Here is a 27,312-nt window from a genome sequence, read left to right as displayed (position 1 = left end):
ATGAAGAGTATCTATTAGCACCCGTTTTTCTTACTAATTGCACCTTCAACTTTCCTCTATTTTCTTGCTGTCAAGTAGCCTAATAGCTAGATTCAGACACTTTAAATGTGAATAAGTGAAAATTATAAAGTTCAAACCTTGGACGCTTCAATTACGTCTCTGATAACTTTCAAAAACTATATTTTATTTCCGACAACAATCTTTTTGGATGAATAAAATTTAGGCTAGTTGAGTCTCAAAATTTATTAGGAAATCTAAAAGTTTAAAGAGTATTGATAGATATACTTACATATTTCTCGCTACAAAGTACACAAATCGTTAGTGTTGAATTTCGTTTTGAGTTTTAAAGAGAATCATTTTGTCTATTGATTCGTGTGATTTGATTTAATGAGTTGGTTTAAATTAAGGAGAATGTTAACTTGTGTCCTTAAGGGCACATGTTAAGAAGATAAATGTGGAAAAAATTTATTGAACTTGTGGTGTATTCAATTCTCTAAACATTAAATGTTTTCTATCATTAAATGCTCTATTTCTATTTTTAGGTAGCTTAACATGTGCCCTTAGGGCACAAGTTAACACAACCCTTAAATTAATGAGTTATCCTATAAATTTACTTGAGTTGGTAAGGTCACGTCACATTTTATATGCAACAAGAGAGGGTATTGAACCACAATCATTCCGTTTATTCATTTTAAAGCTAAATTTTTAATCATTAAACTATTTGGTTAAGAAAATCTTAATGAGCTTAATTGAGGTGAAAAAAGTGTTTACGTTGAATTTGACTAAAGTTCGAGTTAATTAACTGATAAGAGTTTAGACGAACTAGGCTCAACCAGACTCTTTTTTTTGTTGTTAATGAAAGTCGGGTATTCTCTTCGTGCAACTGCATAAACTAATATCTCGATTCTTGTGGAATCCAAATAAGTGGTAAACTCTCCCAAGAACGTGGTTAGTTAGAAGAGACTCGCGTCATCTCATCTAAATGTTCTTGGGTTAGGCTCGACTTGACTCTGGTCAAGATATTTATAAATTATTCAGACTTAGATTAATTAATGCAAATAAATAATATTTTATATTAATTCATAAGTTTCCACAGACCGAAATTGTATTTTTATAAACTATTTTGTATAAGCTCAAAAATAAGTCGAAATACCACACTTCATTACCATGTCCCATCATAAAAAAATGGTTATGACTTCAATTTCAAAAAATAGAAAATTACTACAATTTAGAAAATATAAGAACAAATGTGCAATTAAGAAGAAAAAAAAAAATGGTAATGAGTGAAGAGAAAAGGAAAGAAAGAAACAATTTGTGCTAAACTGCTAATGGTGGTACTAAAATTACTCAGGAAGTTCGGAGACCGTTACATACAAGATGCAAGTATTCCACGTCACACTTCTCAACCAATGGTATTTTGTTAACGAACGAATCCTCCGTGAGTCTGTTCTTCCACAATAGAAGGACACCACTTCAAGCTCCCTTCCCTAACCTTCATCATTTCAATTTCTTCCACTATCTCATTTTTTTTCCTCATTTTCTCTTCTTTCATCGCTTCTAAGGTAATTAATTAGATTCAAATCATTACATTCTACCAAAAACGAGATATCATGATGATGCGATGGTTTTTTTTTTTTTTTTTTTGTAGATGGATCGGCGGAGAATGTATGATAGGCAACAAAGCTCAACGGGGACGCCGACATCGCCTTCTTCACCGGTGACGTCGATGTCGCCACTAAACCGTCATGCACGTGCAGGTTCCACCGGTTCTGCCGCGTTTAACCTCGGGAGAGGGCAAAGCACCGCCCAAAAAGCTGCCGCTCAGAGACTTGCACAAGTTATGTCGAATCAAACAATCGAGGAAGAAGAAGATGATGATGACATGCCTCTTGATTATTCAGCAATCAGTGGCACTAGAAGCATTGGACTCGGTGGTGGTGGAAGAGCAGTGCGACCTCGCTCTCCAATGGTAACCATCGCTGCTTCATTCAATTCAATGTATTTATATTTCTATACTCAGTCTCCGGTTACTTTTTACCGGAGATAATTCACTTTTTAGATTCATTCAGATGTATCTAGTCTATATTATAAATCACATACATCAATTATGCTATAAATCTTAAATCTAAAAAGTAAATTATCACTTGTAAAAGCGACCGGAGGGAGAGAGTATATTGAATTTAATTGAATGCTCTTCCAATTTGATGTTGTTGCTGTTGTATTCTCTTAGAACGTCAAGAGTACTCAAGAACAACCTCCAGCAGCAAGATCACGTTCGCCTATGGTAATTTTAGCTTCATAAAGTTTGAAATTATTATTAGACCAAAGTGTTTTGATCTTGAAAACTGTATGAGAATTTGCAACCTCTAATTTATACGTTGTTTCTATTAGACAGTTCGATCTACTCCAGACCAACCTCCATCTGCAAGATCACGGTCACCAATGGTAAAATTTTGCTTCACAAATAGAGTCTTTGAAATTTTAGATCATAGTAGTTATTTGTTTGAAAATTTGAAACCTTTGTTTTGTTGTTTTTGTGAAGACATTTCGCTCTGGACAAGACCAACCTCCATCTGCAAGATCACGTTCCCCGGCGCCAGCACCAGTGGTAATTGGCTTCTTCAACCTTAGTTTATTTAAATAATGGCCCAAGTGCACAATCTCCCTTGACTTAAGTTCAGAGGAAACTTCATTTCTAATCTATATGTTACTGAGAGACTTGCTTGATCATTCAAAAAGACTAATTACATATTAAATTCATCAATTCCATAAAAACTAACTTCACTTTTTTTAATTTCCAAATAAGATTATGATCTCGTTCTTGGATTCAGTCCTTATAATATACTATATGTTTTTTGCTTCGTTTCCATTTTTTTAATTCCCATAAAAATTGACTATATTGGATTCGGTCCTTATAATATGTGTAATATTTATTTTTAATCTTCACCTAATTCATTTCTGAGTGAATAGAATCAAATGTTGTAACTTGACCAAAAAAGAAAGAATCAGATGATGTAAAAACAAAACAAGAATGAAAGCAAAAATTGATATATTTTGAACTTAAATGTTGCTTAATTGGAACAAATTTATGGAATTTTGATTTTGTGAATATTAGTCAGTTCGCTCAGTTCAAGAACAACCCCAATCTTTAAGAACAGTATCGAGTGTTCGATCTTCTTTCTCTGGAAATGCTGCTGAGCAAACTCCGCCACGAATCGCCACAAATGTCAATCAAGGGGAGCAACAACCACCCTCAGCTCGTTCAACAACGTCAAATAGAACCTTTGATATGTCTCCTTCTGCACGCAGTTTAGCCAATTCTCGGTCATCTCAATCAAGTATTGTGAACAATGATCAACCTCCTTCTGCTCGAGCAAACTCAGGGCGTCCTGGTGGACTTTCTAAGGTGGTTCCCTTGGTTCCGTCCAGTGTACCTATCACACTCAGGCCAACCTCTTCAGTTACCATTCCCCCATCGGAGTCTCTTACAGATCTTAATAAAAAAGATAGAAGGTAAAATCATATATTGTTATTGTTCTTCTTTGCATTGTGGATTTGTATGTTTCTTCTTGGTTATTTTCTATATCTTACTTATTTACTCTTTTTAATGCCAGTTAGTATACTAGATGAACAAATATGTTAAGATGACATTTTTGACATATTCCTTATTTGTTCTAATCGAGGGAAACGAGAAATGCAAAGTGATGAAGCAATCACATTTTATATGTCAAAAAATAAGGGCAATGGTTTGAATATGGAAGCAGTTAAAAATTATAGCAGCATAATTTTCTTATCCATACATGCAGCCCTCTTTTATATCTAACATTTTGCTTTTTAGTAATAGGTATGCATAAAATAAAATATGAGATGACATTGAGGTCCAAAATTTACTCTTTATCAATAACCAAAATTTACCTTCAAACACATATATATATAATGCTACGAATTTATGATGAGCATGTAGACTGTCACTAGATCTTGGGAGTATGAAAGTAAGAGAAAATGCCAATCAGCAGCAACGTCCTACTTCTGAGCTTGAGGATGAGGTATGACCAATATAACTTATAAAGAAATTTTAGTAAATACTGTTATTGTTATTATTGTTAGTATTTTTAGATTACCCCTAAAGACTTGTGGGTAGTTTACTCGACAACCAATGAAAATCAGTCACATAAAATTTATCCATGTGGCTAATTTTTATTGGTTGCTGCGTAAATTATCCACAATTTATCAAAGGGTAACATATGTCTCACATTGTTATTATTATACTCAACTATTTGAAATCTTGTTATTTCAATGTTATTAATACAGTAATATATAGTAAACCACCATGTATTTCTATTCTTTCTCACTTCAACCCCCATTAATATTAGAGACCTTGCATTGCATTTCTTATTCTTCAATTGCCTTATCCACATCTCTTTTTAGGAATCTACTAATGAGATGTAAATTTCAATGCAGCTTGATATGCTACAAGAAGAAAACGACAATTTAATTGAAAAGGTGATAAAATACAACAAATTGAGTAATTAGTTCTGTATATGGACACTTTGGTTTTTCAGATTTTAGTTGCGGTGCTGATAATTGTAAATTTGTAACATGACAATGTTGAAGAACGAATCTCGTATAAATTTGGATTAAATCGGAGGTTTTGTCTAATATGCACAAGTGAGACAAATCTTTTATCATGTACAAATTTGTTTTTATCATTGGAGTAATAAGTCTCACCATTGGATCAATATGTCATACCACATCTCATTTGATCCAATTATGAAAACAAGGTTGTGCATGGTGAAAGATTGTGTCACTTGTGCGTCAATAGACTTGGTCTAAATTGGATATGTAACCAACTTAGCACTGTCGTTGAAACATTGTTGATTATAACATCAAAATTTTCTTCATTCTTAGTTGTGATTATGTTTTGCATCCACACTTTTTGGGTATGCCATATTGACATGTGTATCCTCAGCTTCGACTTGCAGAGGAGAGATGTGAGGAAGCTGAATCGAGAGTTAAACAACTAGAGCAACAGGTAATACATTTCAGGGAGCAGTAAATACATGCATCTTTCTTTGAAAATATTTCTCTCTTTAATGCACAATTAAACCATACTGCAAATGAATTAATGACCATAAACTATTTTTACTCCATGATGATAAGGTTAAGTATGCAATAGTACCACCAAACAAAAATATGATATTCATGCCAGCCAAGAACAAAATGCATTAAAATATTCCTTTTTTACAACTTTGATCTATATTCTACAAACATATAAATAAAGTGCATCAAGTTCTCGAGTTTGACAAAACAGTATTGTGCAGTTTGCGATACACGAACATTAACATCAATTATCTCTAACTTTCTCAGTAATTTCCTACAGATTGTTAATCTTAGAGATGGAGTAACTATGGAGGCTCGCCTATTAAGCAGGCAAGTTTATGGATATGACATAAATTTGTTAGGAAGATGACATACTTCAAAATTTGTGGTTTGATTGAATACAGTTCAATCAGCTTACCATTTGGATATATGATTTCATTGTGTCTATGTAATTATATAAATCCTTTATACTTTATAGTTCTCAGTTTTTTAATATGTTTTTTCTTCCATTCGTTATACCTTATTTACACTATTTATTGAATCAATTTCAATGAATATATTGAAATTTTCATTGTAATCCATCATAACAATTTGGTCAAAAAGTATTTTCTTTAAGAAAATGATCACCTACAATAGAAATATTAGCTGATATTAACAAGAACGAAGATGGTCAAGCTGATCATGAACGTGTTTGTGTTTTAGTATAACACTAGATAGCAAGGTGAACTTAAGTAGAACCAAAAGTGATCCAATAAGTTTTGTTTTCCTAAACATTTTTCTATTTTCTAACATGTGTTGTTCATTTTATTTTCCAGGAAGGAGGCAGCACTACAACAAAAAGAGGTTTATCTACTTTTCCTTTCATTAACACTTATAGGACCATAGTATATTTATGTTCCTAGTAATTATGCATTTATTAATGGCATATCAATTTATCAAATAAATAAAAATAATCAGAGAAACAATTATAGTCATATAGTAAAGCTGTATAAAATTGCAATTGTGCCCTTTTCAACATATTATAAGTGCTTCTATAAAACACTCCTAGTTATACCTGTATTTTAATAATAATTTACTCTGTATAAGAATCACTTGAATTCCATGAACATATATAAGAATTCACTCTGTATAAGAATCACTTGAATTCCATGAACATATATAAGAATTCACTCTGTATAGGGCATATTAAGAAATTTAAACTAATTTTCCCGACCATTATGTGGTAGAATGGCTAACATCACTTTCTTTTCTAGGCTTTTCTGAAAAATTCTTCAAAGGATCCATATCATGGAAGTCCTCATGGCATTAAAACACATCAGACGGATGCTGAGGTATCCAGCATTTCACCTTGTAGGTTCTATTATTTTGTTTCAATTTCTTCAGCCCACTTCAATGCAAAAAATAGTATATATGCTCATAAATTAAATTTAAATATCTCGTATTATGTGCAGGAAGCAATATCTGCATTGGAGAAGCTTCGACTTATAACTCAACGAATGATACTTACGCCGGAAGAAATGGTTGTCTTTAATGTTGATAATAACAATGTATTCATTTTAACAATCTTCATTAGTTATGTGATTTTCTTTTATGTCTCACAGGAAGAGGTTGTTTTGAAGAGATGTTGGCTAGCTCGGTATTGGAATTTATGCCTTAAACATGGTAAGGTCATATGATAGTTTTTAAAATATACTGACATGAAATGTATGATTTTCTTTGTTCAATATTTTTTTAAAAAACTGAATTATCTGCATATAATTTGCGAATATTCATTGAATATATTTGATAAATCTCAAGTGAAACTTATTTGAATTGCCTTTATTTTATATAACATAATATTGCTAGCAGCACATTATTTGACATACTTTTATTAACACATTTTTCTCTTGACAAAAATTTATGTAAAACCCACATAAATTAGTGATAGTGATTGGAATATAAACTGATAGTAAAAAAAATATGTTTAATGGAAATGAACAATGAAAAGGGAAAATTGTTTATGCTCCATTTAATGGCAAGGAAATATTTGGTAGGTATTCATGCTGAGATCGCTGAAGCAAAATGGAATTACTGGTCTACTTTCTCCCCTAATCCAGTTGATGTTGTATTGGCTGCTGGAGCGAAAGCTAAAGAGGAAGCAAGTAATGTTTACATATTACGCAGGAATTTTTTCCGTCTTCTTATTTTAGTTTATTGGTTGGTGTATACGGTTTTTTTATCAACTAGTTTGTAAATGTTTTTATTAAATTATTATATACCAATTTATGAATAATTATAACTTATATAGCTATTTAAAATAATTTTAAGTGATATTAACTTTTCCCGATTTCTACACTACAGACCTCGATTTAGAGGATACAGAAGATCAACGTGACCCGAATGATCTTTCTGGAGAGGGAAATGTCGAGAGCATGCTTTTTGTTGAGCAAGGTTTGAGAGAACTGGCTTCCCTAAAGGTAGAAGAAGCATTAGCAGTTGCATTGGCTCAACATCGGCGACCAAGTACACTGAAAGCTGGTTTTTCAGGTGCAAAGTTCTATAAGTATATGCGCGATAATTTTTTATCTACAAATGTAGTTGTCATAAGGTACCGGTTCTTTTATAGAAACGTAACTCACTGGTTTCTTGTCATAATTTTTTTGGTATAGATCACTTGAAGCTACCGGTGGAAGGGCATTGTGATGCATTCCGTAAGTTTTCCATGTCAGCCTTGTCATTTTCCATTATCATCATGTGGTAAAAAACATAGATAAAATGTTGGTCGAGTTGTAATAATGTTTAATACCAATATATCATGTATGTTGCTTGATTAACATTTACATTACTTTGGGACCTTAACTAGCATTAAGTAAAACAGTGATATTGACAATGTTATAACTCTTCCAAAAATAATTTTTACTTTCAGAATTGAGCGAGGAGGAGGCTGAAGATGTAATTTTTAAGCAGGTACATGCAAACATGTAATCATTGGTTTTTGCTCTTGTAATTTCTTATATAATGTATGTGCCACTCAGTCACATCCTATTTTTATCTTCGCTATATTTCTTGACAATTGATGTGTTCTTATCTATCATTTTCATTTAGGCCTGGCTTACTTATATATGGAGAAGAGCAAAAAGGCACGAAATAGAACCCGAGATAGCAGATGAGCGTTTGCAGTACTGGATCAGTCATGACTCTACGACACCGAGCTCACAAGATGCAGTTGATGGTACTGTCAATCTCATTCCTTCTATCTCTTGTAATTTTCCTGCAAATCTTGTGCACTATTACAATATAGGCTCCACCATATTCTTCATTTTTTTTGTATGAAAATCAAGACTCCGGATTTAGGATAAATTTGTAATTTGGACTGCCGTATTTAAAAAATTACATGTATTTATCCATTGCATGATAAAAAAAATTTAAGCATTTGGACTGCCGTATTTAAAAAATTACATGTGTTTATCCATTACATGTATTTGGACTCCGGATTTAGGATAAATTTGTAACTAAGCATTGCATGATAAAAAAAAACTATATTGTCCGAAACGTAGGCACAATTGGCCGATTCTACTAATTGATCGTGTTTCTGTATACATGTATTTATCTACTTTAGAGTCAATTTTTCTCTTCTAACATGCCCCTTCTGCAGTTGAACGCGGACTTGCAGAGATAAGGAAGTTGGGTATTGAAACACAATTGTGGGATGAATCTCGCAAAGAATTAGAATTAGATATTGACAATTCCAAACCCGGTCGTTCTGACTTTTGATGATAGACAACTAAAGTATGTTTTTTCTTTCAATTTTTCTCCTTTTCACAAACCATTCTAAAGTGAACTTGTCAGCCACAAAGAATTGGATAAGAAAGCTATATTTTCATGTTGAGGTATGATGTTCACAAGTTAGATGTGGTAAGAGTGGAAATGGCATCATAGGTTTCAAAAACTGTGGTGGATATGTGAAAGGAAAGGAGTAGACAAGGTGGTCAAAAATGGAAGTGATGGAAGTGTTTGTGACTATCTTGGCCATGTATATGTGCAGACTACAGACACAGCCTATTACAGTCTCGGGAGGCAAAACAAGTGACTTGGAGGGGATGAAAAAAGATACTTTGTAGACAGTCTACTATATATGGTTAGACTGTTAAATCCAATGGTAAAAATAAGGTTATGCATGTACAACATTTGTTTCACTTATGCATGTTAGATTAAGCCTATTTTTAGTGTATAATATTTTGTAGAAACAATGTGCTCCATTATTATGATATTGTAAAAAAAAAAGTGTTAATAATAGAATAAATTCATATTTTATTTTTCTTGCATAATGTTGTCCATGCTGGTTTCCAACCAGAGTGATTGAAGGTAGAAGTAGAAACCACAAACCACTCAAGGAACCGGCATGTTTCATTGTTATAACTTGCTCCATCCCTTATTAAAAGTACTATTAAAAAATGTATATTTCTCTCATGCATGATATTCATCATTGTAGAGTTAACTATATAAAAATAACATTAGATTTTGACCAATTTATTACTACAATTAAGGGCCTCTTTGATGAGAGACATAATTTATTAGCTTATAACTTATAAAAGAAAATGATATGTTTGGTATATGTAATATGTAATTCATCTCATTTTTTTGTGTGTTTTTTTAGTAAGATTTTTTGTGTTTTCATTATATTTATAAATTCATTCGACTGTTAATTTCATCAAATACTACAAATTCAATTAAATAGCTTATTTGGTATATAAGCCACGAGTTAACTTATAAACAATTGTGAAGTACCTGCAAACACTCGGACACTCAAGCTAGTATGAGAACGTGAAATGAGAGATTTTCATGATTAGAATTACATATTTCGTGATGTTAAAGGTGAACACGTTTTATATAAAAGAGATGTTGAAGTTGTTGGAACATTGAAGTGACACCGTTACAAGACGACACTCATCAATATCGTGCTACGACACATTTGAATGTCCCAAGGACGTTATTATCTGACGAGAACATGAGAACATATGATAGCCGTCCAGGCTTGGTAGGCAAAGAAACTTTAAATTGGGCCAGATAAATATTTTTATCATTGAACACATGGATCTCCTGAATTTTCTCGCGCACATCATGAAATTACCAAAATAGCTTCACTACTAATCTAACTAACACTCAATATACATAAAATTTTCAAGAGTTTACTCCGTCCCTATTAAATGGAGATATAAGTTCAGCACTTAACTTATTTATTTTTCTGCTATAATTCTTTTCTGTTATAGTAAAAATGTAAATTTTTTTTTCTTTTTCTGTAATAATTTTGGATGAGACCGAAAAAATACAAGGAAAGTAGAGTGGACTGGTAATAATGTGATGAGGTGGCAGTTGGGTAGGTGAAGGTAAGAACTCGTGGTCTTCTTTCCTCGCATATTTAAAACAAACAAACTGCTTCGTTTCATTTCATTCATCGCATACTTCACTTCGCTTCTAGATTATTCATTTTCACTTCTCTGCTAGGGGTATCCTGAGGTATATGCATCGCTTCTCAACAATCTATTCCTATTTCAATATTTTATCTCTATTTCCTCTTCTCATAGATTTAGATTCTATCTGATTTATTGTTTAATTATATTTTACTGTTTCGTATTTTATTTTCGATCAATCGTTTGCAGTTTGTTTAATTTCTTATTATAAGATGCTGATTAATCACTTCTCTTCAAATTGATTCGATTATTTGATAAACCTAGCTATCAGTCTCGTGGATCTGTATTTTTTTTTATTCCGAGAAATGATTAGTTTTAGAGTAACTGTTTTGTTTTGTTTGATTTATTAAATTTTCATTTGATTTTGTTGAATTGAATCTATACATGCATGCCTTTAGAATTTGGAAGAATTGGATTTGGTTGTTTTGTTTAGTCTTAATTTGACTTATTTATCTACTCAACTGTTAACTACACTGTGGGTTGAATTTCGAGGTTTTGCTTTTCTACTTGTTAATCATATTTATTTTGCAGTGTTAACTTATAATAATCGAACATAATTGTATGAAATGCGTTAGCAATTGATCATAATTGTATTTTTTTTTGGGCGTAAACCCTGCGGTTCTAGTAAGCCAGAGTTCAGTCACGAGGGAAGTAAAGTCTGACAAAAAATTGTTCCTCCTAGGAATTGAACTCAAGTTTCCTTGGGGGAGTCTCTTGAGTCCAATCACTTGGTTAACATAATTGTATTTTGATTATAAGCTTTAAAGGGTTTACAAGATTTTTAGATTTTTTTAATATTTTTCTTCAACAGCTTACTTTTGATACTTTTCTATCGTTTATCCTAATAAATGAAATTTGTCTCACATTATATTTATAATCCTAGTTGTTTTGTTCTAAATAGTTGTTTTGTTCAGATCACATTGAACAATGGTGAAGGCTGTGGCAGTTCTTGGTAACAGTAATGATGTCTCTGGTGCTATTAGCTTCAGTCAGGAGGGAAATGGTAAGTTTCAACAGCGTATGGTCTCCGTGAATATTAGGTTTTTAATTCACCATACTGTTCTAAGCCGAATCAAATAATATGTATTGTGAATTGTGCAGGTCCAACCACTGTAACTGGAAATCTTTCTGGTCTTAAGCCTGGCCTCCACGGATTCCATATCCATGCCTTGGGGGACACCACAAATGGTTGCTTGTCAACTGGTAAATTCCTTGGACAATAATTTGTTTCATTTTTAATACTCTCGAGGCACTATTGAGTATGAGTCAGAATAAATTTTGAACACTCGCTTTGCTTTAATGAATTTTTTTTGGAACATCTGCTAGAGCGATTTTATCCCTGTAATTTGTATATGTTTCATAAGTTATATTCTTCAAAGTTCCAAGCTGAGAATTATTTATGTTAGGAGAGACCAAATTCAAACTTCTGAGATTCTATATTTTAATAATAAAATTACAAAACTTCATCTTTTGAACATGTTTTGTTGCAGGACCACATTTCAATCCTAATGGAAAGGAACATGGTGCCCCTGAGGATGAGATTCGTCATGCTGGTGATTTAGGAAATATTAATGTTGGTGATGATGGTATGGCTTTGCTCTTATAGTTATCTACTTTTCGCGACAGTATTTTTAAAATGTGCTTTTTTGGTTCATATTTTAAAATGGTTTCCTCTGATTGTGACTCAGGAACTGTAAGCTTCACTATTACTGACTCTCAGGTGCGTTACTCATCTCTTGAACACAATTTCTAATGAATTATGCTAAATTGACTACAAGACTTGAGAGTTTCAACTTTTAACTAGTTATTACTAAATGTTTACAGATCCCTCTCACTGGACCAAACTCTATCATAGGAAGGGCTGTTGTTGTTCATGCTGATCCTGATGATCTTGGGAAAGGTACTGAAAAACATATCCGAGTCATCAGTCATCCCATTTATTATAGCAGGATCTTAACTCACTTTTTGGAAACAATCTTTGTGGTTAATATTTTAAAAAGTTTATGTAATTGCCTTGTAAAGTGATCGTTACCATATCAAGAGTGTATTCAAAATATTGTGTTGCTAACAGCAGAAGCTTAGCATGTTATGTCACTACTGTGTTTCACCTTCCTCGCATGTTACAGATATTTCTTATTTTATGAAAAAATTCTGAATAACATTTCATCTCGGTACTGCTGTATAGGTGGTCATGAGCTTAGCAAATCTACTGGAAATGCTGGTGGCAGAATAGCTTGTGGTAAGCATACACATTCGATAGTAAATCTTATTTCTTTAAGACATTCCCTGTACAATATAAACAAAATGGTTGTGATGTTAAAAATTAAGGTTCAAAAGATCATTAGAGAAATATTAACTATACAGTGAGAAACTTTGTTCTGTTATTGTTTTGTAGGTTCTAACAATTTATCCAAATTCCAGATTCTTTTTTTCCCCCTTAAGTTGCTATATTGACTGTATGGGTCTCATTCGTTCCCCATTTGTTGTAGGTATTATTGGATTGCAAGGATAAAATCATTATTCTCAACTTCCGGGATACATGAAGTTGGAGATGTGCGTGATGATGTGTCAAGCTTTTAGAAGAATAAATTAGAATAAATTACACTCATCTCTTGCTTGTTTAGGTCTGTTCTGTACTGTACTGTTGAATTGTGTGTTTTTGCTCATCAAAATCTTAATGGCTATATGACTCCACTTGATACTTCATTTGTTTCTTTACCTGAAGTCTGCTTGTGGTTATTGCCTTGCTTGTTTTCAGTTTGCAGTAAACGATCTTAATGAAATGAGAGGTTTTAATGACATCTTTCATATTAAATCATCTTCTATGAACGAGGATAATACTGATTAAAAGCTCTTATCACTGTTATCAAAATAAGAATTTGGACAAGTGTTTATGATCAGTTTGTTATCAATGAAATTGACCATAGAAGAGAAATAGAGAAGAGAGTGTGCATTTCTCTAGTTTGGTATACGAGTGAAATAGGAAGGAAGCGAGGAGAGTAAAAATCTTTTTAATCTTTACTATTACTATTACCTACCCAATTCAGTATATGCTTGAATTTGCAATGAGATCGACAAAATTGTTGTGGCACCGTGTTATTTTGTTGAAGGTTTAAAGTGTAGTTTTGCTAAAATCAAGGTAGTCCGTCATAATTCTAATGTTTATTCTTGTACTTTTTTTTCCCCTCACATCTGAAATGAAAAAGACAGTGGAGTGGTTATGGTGAGAGTGGCTTGTGGGAAATACGGGAGACCCCAAGTTGATTAATCCTTGAGAAATTTAAACCAAGATATATTAGTTCCTATAAAATTGCTTACTCCCTCCGTGACAATATATAAGCAAAAATCACATTTCTAGGTTCATTGCATAATTAGTATATTTGACCTATAATATAGACCAGATACATTGAATATGCAATGAACCTAAAAAGATGATTTTTGCTTATATATTGTTACGGAGGGAGTATTTAGTAGTTGACGATGTTAACTCAGGGAATAAAATGCCCTTTCTTGTTTAATTTGTATCTCATGTCCTTAAAATGATCTAACACTCTAACGCTAATTGACAACCCTTGAAAATAGAAACTCACGATCTCGTCCTATCCTTATTGCTGAGACACTGATCACATCAATATCGGTTTGACTAAAACAAGAAAAATATAAATATTTTGAGTTTTAATCCATTTCAATTTGAGGATGTGAAGGGCCATCAGCTTTTACTTTCAAAAGATGGTGAGTTGATGTTAGAGTTTAAAACAATTTCCAGGTATCATTCCACAATGAATCACTTTGTTAGTGTTCTTTTTTTTTTTTTGCCACACATTTCACTTTTCAAATTTTTTCTTACAAACGGACGAAGCACTTCGATGACCTGTTAATATAGTTTGCCATTGTTGAGATTTTCTTTTGCCATCGTACTTATTTTCTCGCGCGCCCTACGAATTTACAAAAATACTTCCAACCATTACTTAGGTAGCGGATACACCCCAAAGACACCTTACCAGATTTGTTTTTTATAACGTCAGCTACTTACTTAGCGGAAAGGTAAAAATGGAAATGTGTAGGTAGCGCAAGAAATAGGTAGGACGGCAAAAGAAGATCTCGCAGTTGTTAGATACAGAATATGTGATAAACAACCTTCTCACTTCCCATAGAGCTAGCTACACCTCACCTAACTATATGTGATTCTTAATTCTTACACATATATCCTGCTCTATCTTCAAAATGTTTTTTCATTTAACAATTACAATATTACATGTTTTCTTGGCCTAGTTTCTCCTCAATCCCATTCGGGACTCGGTTGACCGCTGCACTCGGTTGGCGAGGTAGGAACAAAAGGAACAAAACCCCTACCACCAAAAACCGGACGCATAAATGCATCATCAAACCTACGCCATAACCGATGTACAGTGTGTGTTGGAGTGGTGAGTAAATCACGAATGCTGCTGGGACGTTGATAATCAGTGGCATCAGTTTCAACTTCAGAATCATGGTTACTTCCAAGGAACGGCACAGTGATTGATTTTGGTGAAGGTGAAGCAGATTCATCAAGACTTACAGTGCTGTTTTTCCGTTTTGGAGGAGGAGGAGGAAAGGGTAGTAAATACCTTATTAGTGGCTTTGTCATCATACCAAACACCTGAGAAATTGATCAACTAGGTCAGTTATTTTGGGATGAGAGTCATTTTTTTGCGAGAGCACTGCAACTTAATGATTTTTTAGATATTTTAGAAATTCAAAGTTGTGTTTTTTTTATGTTGGGTGATAAATAAAATTAGCACTGACATAAGATGACAGGAAGCAACAAGGAAACAGATATCTTACCATTGTACTGACAAGCACAACAGTGATAGTACTTGTGATCATGGTAGCATTGAATCGCAGTTGAGCATGCCCAGATGTACTAGAAAACTGCAATTCATAAAAGTGTTAGTATCTAAACATTAACTTTGAGACTCAATCTAATGTTTTCAATTTGTGGACACCATCATTTGATGTTGTGATACAATCCGGCTTGTTTTGATTGACTTATTTGAGTTTATCTCCTGGCATAAGAATATACGGGACTGTTTGAAAGAGCTTATGGAAATAACGTATAACATGTCCATAAGTTGTTTTAAGCTTATTTTCATAAGCTCTTCAAGATAGCTTATGAAAACTTATAACTTGAACAAAAAAAGTTTGATTTTATTTTATCTTTAGCTATAGAAATGGCTAATACATAAACACCTAAATGATAACAGCTTATGGCTTTTAAATAAGCTGTTTATCCAAACAAGGCTTTGCAATGTAAGAAATGATAAGTCAACTCATAATGAGGAAGGTGCTCGTACCTCATTATAGGCAAGTGCCATTGAAACAGCACCTCTCATAAGACCAGCCCACCAAATGATCACCTAAAACAAGAAATAATAGAAAACTTTTGATGATAACTTACAGCTTAAGAAATCCTGAAAAATAATACTTGTTGACAGAAATTTTTAGTCATACCTGCATGCTGAAGCTTAGTTTATCATTTTCTGACTTTTTAGTCAAGTTCATTAGGAAGGATAAGGGGAAAACAAATGCTGCTCTTCCAACGAGTACTAGAGCTAATAATACTGAACTCACACTAACAGATGTTCCAGGTCTGCATAAGATTACGATGCATAAGATTCAACAATCTTTCATTAATATTAAGAGAAGTCTTAAGAGGGGACACAGCACAAACCTATCACTAACAAATCTCCATTTTTCAATGTCCAATGCATCCATACCAACATAAAGGAAGAGAAATGTCTCAGCAACAAATGACAGGGTTGCAAAAGAATGTCTGTAAGAGTAAGACAAAAAGCAGTTAAATATATGTAATTGAAATGGATAGTGTTATTACCCCAAATGGATCTATATATAGTTTCAAGAGTTTAGAAGATGTACTTGGTAGTGATTCTTGAGCTCTCAGTCACATTATGCCATGTATAATGAGACATTACAATCCCACAAAAGAATACAGTGAGGATGCCACTAAGAAACCATAACTGCAAAACATGTAGATTTATGTAAGACGCAAGATTAGATGGAATATGCAAAGCTAAAAAAAACTTTTGAAGTTCTTTAGAACTTACTTCAGCCAAAATGTAGGTAAGGTATGCCATTAGCATCATCAGAGCAACCTCACGATCAGTCGAGTGCCTGCAATGAGTGACAAATTTGTTCAACTTCTGAAAATATTGTTCTAAATTCTAAATAGCATTACTAATACTAACTGGGTTTATCATGATTTTTCTTTGAAGAAACTGAATATGTATGCAATATAAATCAATAGAATACTAACATAAATTAATGTCTGCTGAATGAAAATGGAAATGTCAAAAACACTTCTTAAATTCAAATATAATACCTTCCAAAATAGAGCTTTTTGATAATGTATGCACTAAGTAGACCACCCTGCAAGGCAATGAAGACACATCACACCATAGCCACAAAACATATGCATGAGTACACTCGTGTTGATATAGATCATGGTTTCAAATTGCGGCCACGATATAAAGGATTTTGAGATATTTCCAGCTACATCACAATTGCAACTACAATTTAAAACCATGATATAGATAGCTTGTCTTTATGTGTGCAAGCGTGTGAAAGTGTGTGACTGTATACATGAGAGAATCGAAGAGAACAAGACAGTTACCAAAAATCCAAGCATGGTGCTTGCTATAAACAAATACAAGAAGTTGCCAAAAAATTGCAAAGCAATTCCATGGCCAGGTTGTTCAAGATCAAAACTTTTGATTGCATTGAAAAGAACCACTGAAGTAGCATCATTCACAACACCCTCACCAAATACAAGGCTGTATAGTAAAGGTGTCTCATCCTGGTTTAGCACCTGCATCATCATCATCATTATTTCAAGTTTAGTACTAATCATTGACACCTTATAGTTGCAAAAAGTTAAAGAGACAGAATTATATTTTACAAACCTGCAACGTGCACACAGAATCCGTTGCGGCAAATATTGCACCAATTGCTGAAATTTGGTTTTAAGAAGTGAGTCACAAATAGAATGATAATTGCTAAATATATAGGTGATATTGAATAATGTAGTAATTACCTAGAGCCTCCCCTAGCTCCAGCGTACCAATACCCAATCTCTTAAAAATTTCTATCACACCTGAAACAATGCTTCAAAAAATTTAGTCAGATCAGAATTAGACTATTCACATTAAGGTTAGTGACAAATGACAAATTTTGTTAGTATTTTTATCAAATCTTAGAAAGCAACCTAAGAATCCATATCCATATAAAGAGAAAATACTTACCAAAAGATATGATGCTACAACTTATTAATGTACCAATAGCACCAAACATCATGATGGTGATGAAATTAACGAAAAACCGTTTCTTTTTCACCTGAAACCTGAAATAAATTACATTTTTGTATGATTAAACTATTTTCATAAACTATCATGTAAAGTTTATATTGAAACAATCTAAAAACAAATTCAGAACATCCCATATACCATTATCAAGCAAACATAAATAGAGCATACGGCGCAAAAACTTACCCGGCATTAAAGATGATGGGAGGTAGAAGATATATAAAAAAAAGATCTTCACTAAATACGAGTAGATGCGAGCTTTTACCACCGCTTATCCACAAAATCACCACACCAGTACATAGACCCTGATCAAAGCAAATCCACATGAAATTTAGTCACCACTATACCAATCATTTCATTTTGTTTTAGTAACTGAAAATTCTAGACGATTCAACCAGTTGAACCGTGAACTAGCACCGTTTATAGTTTCACCCTAGTTCAAAGCAGTCTCGCTGGTTTGATGTCTGGTTCGATTTTTAAAACATTGTTTTACAAAATATATAAATCAATGGCAAATTAAGAAATACTTACTATTAAAAGGGCGGTGATAGACTCGTTAATCCATCGATTCTCCTCAAGAAGATGGCCAATAACTATACAAGCACATAGCAATGCCACAAATAGGTTCATAGATATTACGGATGCATAATCCGAAGTTTTTAGCATTTGAAATAAATGAAGAGCCATTTTCTCAATCCTCAATAACAAAACAAGGCAATATTTACAGTTTATAAAGTCCAAATTCACTTAATTTACAAGCCAATTCCATATATCTCTTCTCTTCTCATAACCTTCTGACCTTAACCTTAATCAAACACACGGTTCCTGCAATAACAAAAAACCAAAAATCTGTGTAAAATTTTCCACAATGAACACTAATAAAAAACGACACACATGTTTCTCTTTCATCATAATCATACAAACCTACGAAGCACAGACACTCATCAGATTTGACGTGTCCGGTGTCGGACCGGATACGCATGTTGGACACCAACCTGACGTGTCCGGTGTCGGACCGGACACGCATGTTGGACACCAACCTGACACTTATGATTATACTGAAAATTATGTAGTTTTCTTAAATTATTATCGGTGTCAACCTGTAATGCCCGTGTCATGTCTGGTGTCCGTGTATGTGGTTCATAGATACAAACACAAAACAAACAGGTAGAATGCAAAACATGAAATGAAGAATAACGAACTAGAAGGTGGATCGAGCCAAATGTAGAAACGTGAATAAAAAACTCTCACCGAAATGTTAATGGAATTGGAAGAGCAAAGGAACCAAACTCTCGTGTTCGAGTTCCTCACCGCGAATTGCAATAATTTATTCAGCTTCGTACAATGATTCTGGGAAGGGAAATCGAAATCGAAATCGAAAAAAGAAATAAAATTAGAAAGAGAAAGTTTGAGGTATTGATTATGATTAATATTATTACAGAAAAGGAATAGGAAGAGGAAGAGAAAAAAGATCGGAGAAAAATGGAAGACAGAGAAATAACCGTATAACGCGGGAATCACATATATATTAATACAAAACAAAATAAGAACTGAGCTTCGCTAATCTATCATTACCTTATGTTGAGCTCAATAACTACAGCCGTTGGATAGATCATTACTACTAAACATTTAAGATTGACGTTGCATGCATGGGACCAACCAGATTCAATAATAAAGCTACTTGGAGGAATAATTGTTCGACCACAACTTCAAACTAGCTATTTCTATTTGGGCTCACATTCATAAATGCAAAAAAGTTAGAAAATATATAGTGGTTTCACAACGTAAAAATGAGAAGATTTACACTACGCATAGATAGTTAGTTCAGTGGTGATTGATACTGAATTTATTAGGGAGGATCGCAGTTCGATTTATCGCAACTGTCGGGTGGAGCTAGAACCACTTGATGTCAACTGACCTCCGATCCGAACCAAATTAGACAGTCCAATAGGGCGTATACTAATGATTAAAAAAAATACTAATAGAAAGTGGCTCCTTCAATCGTATAATAATGCTAAAATAAGATAATATTAAGATTTATGTTTTTTTAGCTCTATATAGAGTCAGCCATAAATAATGAAAAGAACATCGGTGATATCAGAGAACCATCACCGGTACCAAAACATCATCAGCACTCAGCAGTATCAACTTGTTAATACAAAACATAGAACAAAACAAAACCCGTAACTAATTCATGTTCTTTTAAATGATTTTCGTGTTCCTAAAAGACTAATAATTAAGATTGAAATAAAATAAATATACTTATCATAAATCATGTAATTCTCAAAATAGTAGTATTAATTATTTTTTCACACAAGAGGTATATATATACCACGGTCTAAGTGGTTAGTAGTTTATATCTCTTAATGTTTTGGATTGGACCAATGCTCATACTAGTCTATGGAAGTTATTTTTGCCGTTCTACTGATTACTTAAATATTGTCCGCTACTTAAGTAGTGGACGGTTTTTTTTCCAAAATTTCTGATTTTTACACATCTGCTACTGAAGTAACGGATGTGTAAAAATAGGGCGCGCGAGTAATCAGTAGGGTGACAAAAGTAGCTCCCCTCGCCTAACTCACCTCGATCCCAAAACACACAGGCCCAATTGATCTAGTATAAGATGTTCAATGGCTTTGCATGCCACTCTATATAATTAAGGTGTTCACATTTTCTTACTGACTTGAGCATTACACCGTTTGCACTACCTAACTTCAACCTTTCGATTCACTACTCAACGCTGTCAATTAAGTGTTAATGTTTAAAACCTTTCCTTTTCCATGGACCTTAGGACATAATAAGTACTATGTTTCCATGTTGTACAGTATACACGTAGCCAAAAAAGGAAAAAAACAACGTTGTAGACTACACACGTAGCCAGAACCAGATTCCATGGTGTACGATAAGCGTACAGTATATGATAATGTTGAGCTGTTCCATCTTTATTTCAGCAACTATAGCGGGATATGTATTTATTGGTGACTGCTGAGAGTATTAATCATACTTATAGCAACATTATTAGACTGATTGCTAACATGTTTAATGCGGAGTACAACTATAGTGAGAATTTATAAGAGTAAGCTGAAAATGATCTCACAAATACTTAAGTTAAGTTACTCTTCGTCCCAATTTGATTGACACAGTTGATTGTTGTGCGTTATTCATACATGTTGTTTTGACCTTATTTTTCTAATAATAAACAAAAATAAATATTAGCATATAAGATGTTGTTTGATTTGTCTCGATGAGTATTTTCAAAATATCAAATTTTTATAATTTTTACCATTATACAATTAAAAATATTAATCGTCAAAGTTATGCATTGATATACGTGAAACAGTCAACTGTGACAATCAAATTGGGATGGAGGGAGTAGTTGATAATTCAAATAAGTAGACCTAAACAAGACCCTAGGACAAATTCATTGTAATGGTTTGTCAATCATTTGGATTGTGTAATTAGATAAGGGATTTTTTTTAGTTGTTTTTTCTGTTGTTAGTTGGATAAATACTTTTCAAATTTTTATTACCACCGGTCAATTTATCTCAGTTGATGTGAATTTTAAAAAAAAAAAGGCTTAAATGCAGTTTTACCCCCCCTATTTTGAAAAATGCGGAATTTTACCCCCCTATTTTAAAATGCGGAATTTTACCCCCCCTATTTTATAATTTGTTGGATTTTGCCCCCCCACCAAAATTTTGCACAAAATCTGCTTCTGAGCCTCAAGTTCAAAGCTACGCACAGAACTCAATTTGGATCAATAATTCACCAAAGTGGTACCGAAACGACCGCAATCGAGTTAGTTTTCCACAGAATCAAACTCCACTAAATTTGGAGTTACAGAGAGAGATTAATTACTGTTTTAGTGAAGGTCTATTCAAATTAATTATCGTATGAAACTAGTACTGGTATTCTCGTCATTCCTCTCACCCTGTAGCTCATTTTTTAATACTATTTACATGTATGGAAATCTAACGAAATTACCCTTGTTGGCATTTCAATTTCGTCGAATTTGGAGTTACGATGTGTTCGGTAGACGATGTTGAATTTGAAGATCACAAGTAGATTTCTGCAGAATTAGTAATTGGACAGACATTCACTAAAACGGTAATTAATCTCTCTTTGTAACTCCAAATTCAGTGGGGTTTGATTATGTGGAAAGATAACTCGATTACGGTCATTTCGGTATCCTTTTGGTAAATTATTGATCAAAATTGAGTTGTGTGCGAAGCTTTAAAGTTGTGACTCGAAAGCAGAATTTTAGGGGGGGGCAAAATCCAACAAATTATAAAACAGGGGGGGTAAAAGTCCGCGTTTTAAAACAGGGGGGGTAAAATTCCGATTTAATCAAAACAGGGGAGGCAAAACTGCATTTAAGCCAAAAAAAATTTTAATAATACCCCTTTTAGCAATGATTTTTGAGTCAGGATCTGTTGACACCAAGTGTCAAAGTTTAGTTTGACACCAATTCTCTACCATTTATTTTATTTAATCTAAAGGCCTAAAACAATCACTAAAATAATTCATAAATTCAAAGATCATGTGCACAATATTTCCCTAAATAAAATATTATGCATCATCATTAATTTTATATTTTATATTTCTAAATATGTCCCAAAAACAATGAAGATTATTGTTTTAATATTATAATTATTCGTCTGATAAAAAAAAATTATAATTATTCGTCAATCTCTGCAAACAATTTTGTTACAAATCTCTCTGCAATTTTATCCCTCTATATTTTAACACCACTCTCGTGTAACATTTCTATCATCGGATTTGTTAAAAAAAAATCATATCTTAATTTGAAACTTAACACATTCTTATTAATAAAAAGTTGAATCAACACATAAAACACAAAATTGATACAAACATAAAGGATATAGCCATGGACTTTTCGTAAAAAAAAAAAAAGCATGGACTTGTAGACATCGTTGAACGCTCATGAAATATGAAGCATCCAAACATCAACCATATGTTGATTGACAAATACTTACAAGAGAAAACAAACAATGTAATGATAATTATGAATTTAGGATTATATAGAAACCTACGTTTATTTTATTTTAATTTTGTGTAGATGATAGATAAAGAGATTGGGCAATCTACCCAAACAAAAAAAGAGATTGAGCAAATCAAATATTGTATTTAAGGAAAGATTGTGAGACTAATCACATGATTTTTGAATTTATGATTTATTTTAGTGATTGTTTTAGACCTTTAGATTAAATAAAACGAAATGTAGAGATTTGGTGTCAAACTAAATTTTGACACCCGGTGTCAACGGATCCTGACTCATGATTTTTTACTAAGGGTCTGTTTGGTTCAAAAGAGTAAAAGGGGAGGGGAGGGAAAAAATTTAATTGCAGATGTGTTTGGTTAAAAAGAGGAAAGGGGAGAGGGAGGAGAGAGATTTTAATTGCAAATATGTTTGGTTCACGGGGGAGGGAAGGGATGATATAATTAAATTACTTTTTTATCCTTATAATTTATAAGAGTCTCATAATTTTAAAATTATTCACTTTATAAATATTTAAATATAAGAACTCAATAGACTCGAAACTCCATAAATGTAATTATTTGTTGATGTTAATTTTTTTTATCTTGATGGTTGATTGAATCTAATAAATAATTTATAAAAATTAATCTACACACAAAAATTTAAAATTTAATCTTATAAAAAAAATTATATATATATATATATATATATATATGGGGTTTTCTAACTTAGACTCTAGTTAGGTCTAAGTTAGCAAGGTGCACCTTTTGAGTTGGACAAAAATACCCATTTTTTTTTTTTTGAAACAATAGAGCAACTGGGGCATGTATGTAATTTGCATCATAAAAATACCCTTTTTTTTTTTTTTGAAACAATAGAACAACTATTACATTTTTTAAATTTCTTCCAAATTTCGACCTCATTTTACGTGCGAATCGAACGCCGATTTCAAAAACTAATACCGGAAACCTTTGTAAAATTGAAAAACGATCAAAATCCATATAAGGAACGTCGAGTTTCGTTGAGTATTGAGGGAGATCGAACCGGGTCAAAAACCGGGTCGCACGACCCGTTTCTGCATAAAACGGGTGGGAGGGACGATGAACAGTGCGCGTCGCCCACGCCCACTCTCACCGGCGGCGCGTGGGGGCGCGTGCGGCCTCAGGGAGGCTCTATGTTTTTTTATTTTTTCATAATAAAATAGTAGATAATATTCTGGAAATTTTGGTATATTGTATGAAATTTTTGGAGACCCGAAACTATTTTTAGTTAATTAAATGAGTAAAAAGGTAATTAAAAATATTATAATTCCATAAAAAATTTCCAAAATTTTATGTAAAGTACTATGAATTATTTAGAACCCTCTTGTGTACCTCACTCTCCCTAGTTCAAGTCATGAAATTATTTTCACAAATTCCGCTGATTATTTAAAACCATTTAACAAATAATAATAATAATTTCATAGATTTGTACTCTGAAACCAATTGTTTTTTTATTTGTTTCTAATAAAATATTAGATAATATTCTGGAACTTTTGGTTTATTTTATGAAATTTTTTGAGACCTGAAACTATTTTTCGTTAATTAAATGAGATAAAACGGTAATTAAAAACTATTGTTTGCTTCTGAAACCATTTAGCTGGAAGAATGGTTTCAGAGAGTTATACTGTGAAACCATTCTAGCAGTAAAATGGTTTCAGAAGCAAACAATTAAAAATCAACTCCCCTGAAACCATTCTATCAGTGAAATGGTTTCAAAGTACAACGCTCTGAAACCATTGTACCAGCTAAATGGTTTCAGAATGGTTTCAGAAGCAAACAATTAAGAAATTACTCACTGAAACCATTCTACCAGTAAAATGGTTTCAGAGAGTTATACTGTGAAACCATTCTACCAGCTAAATTGTTTCACAGTATTATATAAAGATAATTAAAGGTAGTGAAAAATTGAGTTTTTTTTTTTGTGTCCAAATCAAACGAACCAAGTCTCTATTTGTAGACAAAAAAAAATTATGAATTTTGGTATAAAAATAAAAAAATAAAAAATTAATTTACAACGAAATAATTGAGTTTAAAGTATTAAATGAAAAAAAAAACACGCCAACCACCCAGCAGTTGACACGTGTCCTGCTTTTTTAAAATGAAATTTTCTCTCTCCAGGCGCAGATCTAGTGTGGTGCACGCGCTGGCTTATCATGGAGATGGATGATCTGGACTGTCTGATTGATCCGACAGCCATGATGAGATCATCTCTTGGCCGTCTGATGGTAATCAACGGTCTGTAACGGTGGTCCTGCGGTAGGCGCGCGACACTGGATCAGCGCCAATATGTTTTTCTTTTTTTTTTTTAAAAAAAGAAAGGGTATTTTTGTCCAACTCAAAAGGTGCACCTTGCTAATTTAGACCCAACTGGGTCTAAATTAGCAGCCCCCTATATATATATATATATATATATATATAACGTAATAAGCAAAGGCAAAAAGTTATATAAAACAAATTAATCACATGTAACAAAATATAAACCTAGGCAAAACACTTATATGACAAAATTGTATATTCGATGCAACAGATTGAAAATTGTGTGGAAATAAGAAATATCAACGAATCCAAAAAAAAAATTGAAATCAAATTATATATATCTATGTGAGTGAATAATAATTAACGTAAGCAAAAACCTAAACAAATAGCAAGTTCTCTTTTTTATAATAAAAAAGTAGCAAGTCTTTTTTTTGACACAAAAAAAAATAGCAAGTTAATAACATTAAAAATGCAAGTAAGGATGATTTTGGTATTTAAAAATAAATATAAGGATAATTATGTCAACATAATTAAAATTGTAATAACATTTAAGGCCTCCCCTCCCCTCCAAACCCCCCAATTTGGGGAGAAGCAAAAAGTGGTCTAAAATGTGTTTTGAATCCCTCCCCTTCCCTCACCTCCCCTCCTAAAAAATTGAACCAAATATAAAAAATTAAAAATATCACCTCACCTCCCCTCCCCTCCCCTCCAAAACCCCCGAACCAAACGGACCCTAACACTTGTAACTTTTTAGTCTGAAAAAAAAAACATTTGTAATTCTTTTTAACAGTCACAAAAGTAAAAAAAAAATAAAAAATTTTGTCAAGTAACCTAGTGACTAAAATTTTACGTTTTAAGGTAAATAAGTGGAAGTACCGGAGTTCGAATCTCGATCCTACAATAACATGCAATATTCATGCAAACTGAGCTAGGGACAACAACACTTGTTATTTTTTATACTATGTTACTTTTCTACTGGGCTCTTTTTTTTATTTGAAAAGTTTTTAATTAATGACTTTGATTGTTGTATGCATATTTTAGGCGGATAATTAGATCATATTTTAGGCGGGTAATTAGGTATATTAATGACTTTGCAAAGTTTTTGCATTTAATTAGATCATATATTTCCATTTTTTTTGAGGAAGCAAATAATGATACTCGAATATTGAAAAAGATACTTGTTTTAGGCGGATTCGGTATAAACCTAAGTAAGTGTGTGAGTGAGTGACTGCCATTTCAAATCCTTCTGCTCACATCTTCAAACAACATCAGGTACATTTGCTTCCTTAATCCAATATTGATTGATTCCAAATTCTTTTTAGTATTTTCCAAGGTTTTAAATACCGGTCAAGGTTCCGTTAAAAATTTTGCGATTTTGTTGTTAGGTATGTGTTTAAGGTTTGTGATCTTCGCGGTCTGAATTAATCACAACATTCATTGTTTTTTCATAATTTCATAACAATATTTCCTTTCATAATGTGTTTGTTTCTTTTTAAAAAAATGAAACACTAATGAATTCAGGTTACGGCCAGAAGAGAGTTTTGTCGCGGTGATTTATCATGGTAGTTTCTTTGATTTTTGCTCACTTTGTCAAAAGGGGAATAAATAGTAACAGATACTACCAATTGTTAGTTGGTTCAGTGAAAATTGATGCTGAACTTGGTAGGAAGGACCATGGTTCGATCCCCGCAACTGCGATCGGAGGGGACTAGAACCACTTAATGCCACAGAACTGACCCCCCGAACCAGATTAAACTGGTGGTGAAAGCCAAAAGAAAAATAAATAGTAACTGACACTACTATATGGTTTTTCCGGCACTAGTAAACCGTTTTTAAATCCTAACATCCTAACCTTAGCATTTTCCTTTTTGAATTTTTTCTTTTTTCTTTTTATTTTTTGAATTCTGTTCCATTTCTAACTCGATCAGATTGTATTTTGCATTGGTGTCAACTGTCAACTGTTTTATAAATCATTGTGTTCCCAATTTTTGTGTCCAAATGTTTTTACTTTATTCCCTCTTCCATGATACTATTTCTTAATCACTTATTCCCACCATTTGTGATTTATTTGTAGATAGAGGATTGGTTTGATAGCAAAAGGTATTTTA

The 27,312-nt window shown here is 32.8% G+C and overlaps 3 protein-coding genes across 5 annotated transcripts; 2 read left to right on the top strand and 1 right to left on the bottom strand.

The window, feature by feature from the left end:
* Nucleotides 1-1,299: 1,299 nt before the first annotated feature.
* On the top strand, nucleotides 1,300-9,407 carry LOC123890856 (coiled-coil domain-containing protein SCD2-like). Its single transcript, XM_045940565.1, has 20 exons — nucleotides 1,300-1,562; nucleotides 1,649-1,969; nucleotides 2,231-2,284; nucleotides 2,392-2,445; nucleotides 2,543-2,608; nucleotides 3,116-3,513; nucleotides 3,965-4,046; nucleotides 4,462-4,503; nucleotides 4,970-5,032; nucleotides 5,381-5,430; nucleotides 5,916-5,943; nucleotides 6,354-6,431; nucleotides 6,552-6,620; nucleotides 6,702-6,762; nucleotides 7,134-7,241; nucleotides 7,441-7,626; nucleotides 7,749-7,790; nucleotides 8,006-8,046; nucleotides 8,185-8,311; nucleotides 8,735-9,407. Exons 2-20 carry the CDS (start codon nucleotides 1,649-1,651, stop codon nucleotides 8,851-8,853), a joined length of 1,989 nt encoding a protein of 662 aa, XP_045796521.1. The 5' UTR covers nucleotides 1,300-1,562; the 3' UTR covers nucleotides 8,854-9,407.
* Nucleotides 9,408-10,277: 870 nt separating this feature from the next.
* Nucleotides 10,278-13,349, top strand: LOC123890855 (superoxide dismutase [Cu-Zn]). Of its 2 annotated transcripts, none has more exons than XM_045940564.1 (8): nucleotides 10,278-10,596; nucleotides 11,465-11,553; nucleotides 11,652-11,753; nucleotides 12,041-12,136; nucleotides 12,239-12,270; nucleotides 12,375-12,450; nucleotides 12,736-12,789; nucleotides 13,040-13,349. In XM_045940564.1, the coding sequence occupies exons 2-8, from the start codon at nucleotides 11,478-11,480 to the stop codon at nucleotides 13,060-13,062; spliced, it is 459 nt and encodes a 152-aa protein (XP_045796520.1). In that variant the 5' UTR covers nucleotides 10,278-10,596; nucleotides 11,465-11,477; the 3' UTR covers nucleotides 13,063-13,349. The 2 variants fall into 2 exon arrangements, with proteins under 2 accessions (XP_045796520.1, XP_045796519.1); XM_045940563.1 differs by having other exon boundaries at nucleotides 10,457-10,596; nucleotides 11,452-11,553.
* A 968-nt stretch (nucleotides 13,350-14,317) lies between these two features.
* On the bottom strand, nucleotides 14,318-19,407 carry LOC123890854 (sodium/hydrogen exchanger 2). 2 transcript variants are annotated; one of them, XM_045940562.1, is made up of 15 exons: nucleotides 19,160-19,407; nucleotides 18,440-18,733; nucleotides 18,095-18,213; nucleotides 17,849-17,946; nucleotides 17,641-17,700; nucleotides 17,510-17,556; nucleotides 17,221-17,415; nucleotides 16,930-16,976; nucleotides 16,655-16,721; nucleotides 16,467-16,567; nucleotides 16,261-16,362; nucleotides 16,041-16,179; nucleotides 15,884-15,946; nucleotides 15,375-15,461; nucleotides 14,318-15,189 (listed from the first exon to the last, which is right to left on the bottom strand). In XM_045940562.1, the coding sequence occupies exons 2-15, from the start codon at nucleotides 18,593-18,595 to the stop codon at nucleotides 14,830-14,832; spliced, it is 1,641 nt and encodes a 546-aa protein (XP_045796518.1). In that variant the 5' UTR covers nucleotides 18,596-18,733; nucleotides 19,160-19,407; the 3' UTR covers nucleotides 14,318-14,829. The 2 variants fall into 2 exon arrangements, with proteins under 2 accessions (XP_045796518.1, XP_045796517.1); XM_045940561.1 differs by having other exon boundaries at nucleotides 16,467-16,721; nucleotides 19,160-19,386.
* Between the last annotated feature and the right edge of the window lie 7,905 nt (nucleotides 19,408-27,312).

Source organism: Trifolium pratense, linkage group LG6, assembly GCF_020283565.1.
Source record: "Trifolium pratense cultivar HEN17-A07 linkage group LG6, ARS_RC_1.1, whole genome shotgun sequence".
Classification (NCBI taxonomy): domain Eukaryota; kingdom Viridiplantae; phylum Streptophyta; class Magnoliopsida; order Fabales; family Fabaceae; genus Trifolium; species Trifolium pratense.
This window is presented reverse-complemented; position numbering and strand designations above follow the sequence as displayed.

Bases quoted from the DNA above. Each gene is read 5' to 3' on its own strand.
- LOC123890855 (XM_045940564.1), top strand. From the start codon at position 11,478: ATGGTGAAGGCTGTGGCAGTTCTTGGTAACAGTAATGATGTCTCTGGT. The intron at 12,451-12,735 runs GTACTGAAAAAC...ACTGCTGTATAG, and splicing joins TCCTGATGATCTTGGGAAAG to GTGGTCATGAGCTTAGCAAA. The intron at 12,790-13,039 runs GTAAGCATACAC...CATTTGTTGTAG, and splicing joins TGGTGGCAGAATAGCTTGTG to GTATTATTGGATTGCAAGGA.
- LOC123890854 (XM_045940561.1), bottom strand. From the start codon at position 18,595: ATGGCTCTTCATTTATTTCAAATGCTAAAAACTTCGGATTATGCATCC. The intron at 16,722-16,929 runs GTATTATATTTG...CACTCATTGCAG, and splicing joins AAAAAGCTCTATTTTGGAAG to GCACTCGACTGATCGTGAGG. The intron at 15,947-16,040 runs GTATGACTAAAA...TTCTTGTTTTAG, and splicing joins AACTAAGCTTCAGCATGCAG to GTGATCATTTGGTGGGCTGG.
- LOC123890856 (XM_045940565.1), top strand. From the start codon at position 1,649: ATGGATCGGCGGAGAATGTATGATAGGCAACAAAGCTCAACGGGGACG. The intron at 6,763-7,133 runs GTAAGGTCATAT...AATATTTGGTAG, and splicing joins GAATTTATGCCTTAAACATG to GTATTCATGCTGAGATCGCT. The intron at 8,047-8,184 runs GTACATGCAAAC...ATTTTCATTTAG, and splicing joins AAGATGTAATTTTTAAGCAG to GCCTGGCTTACTTATATATG.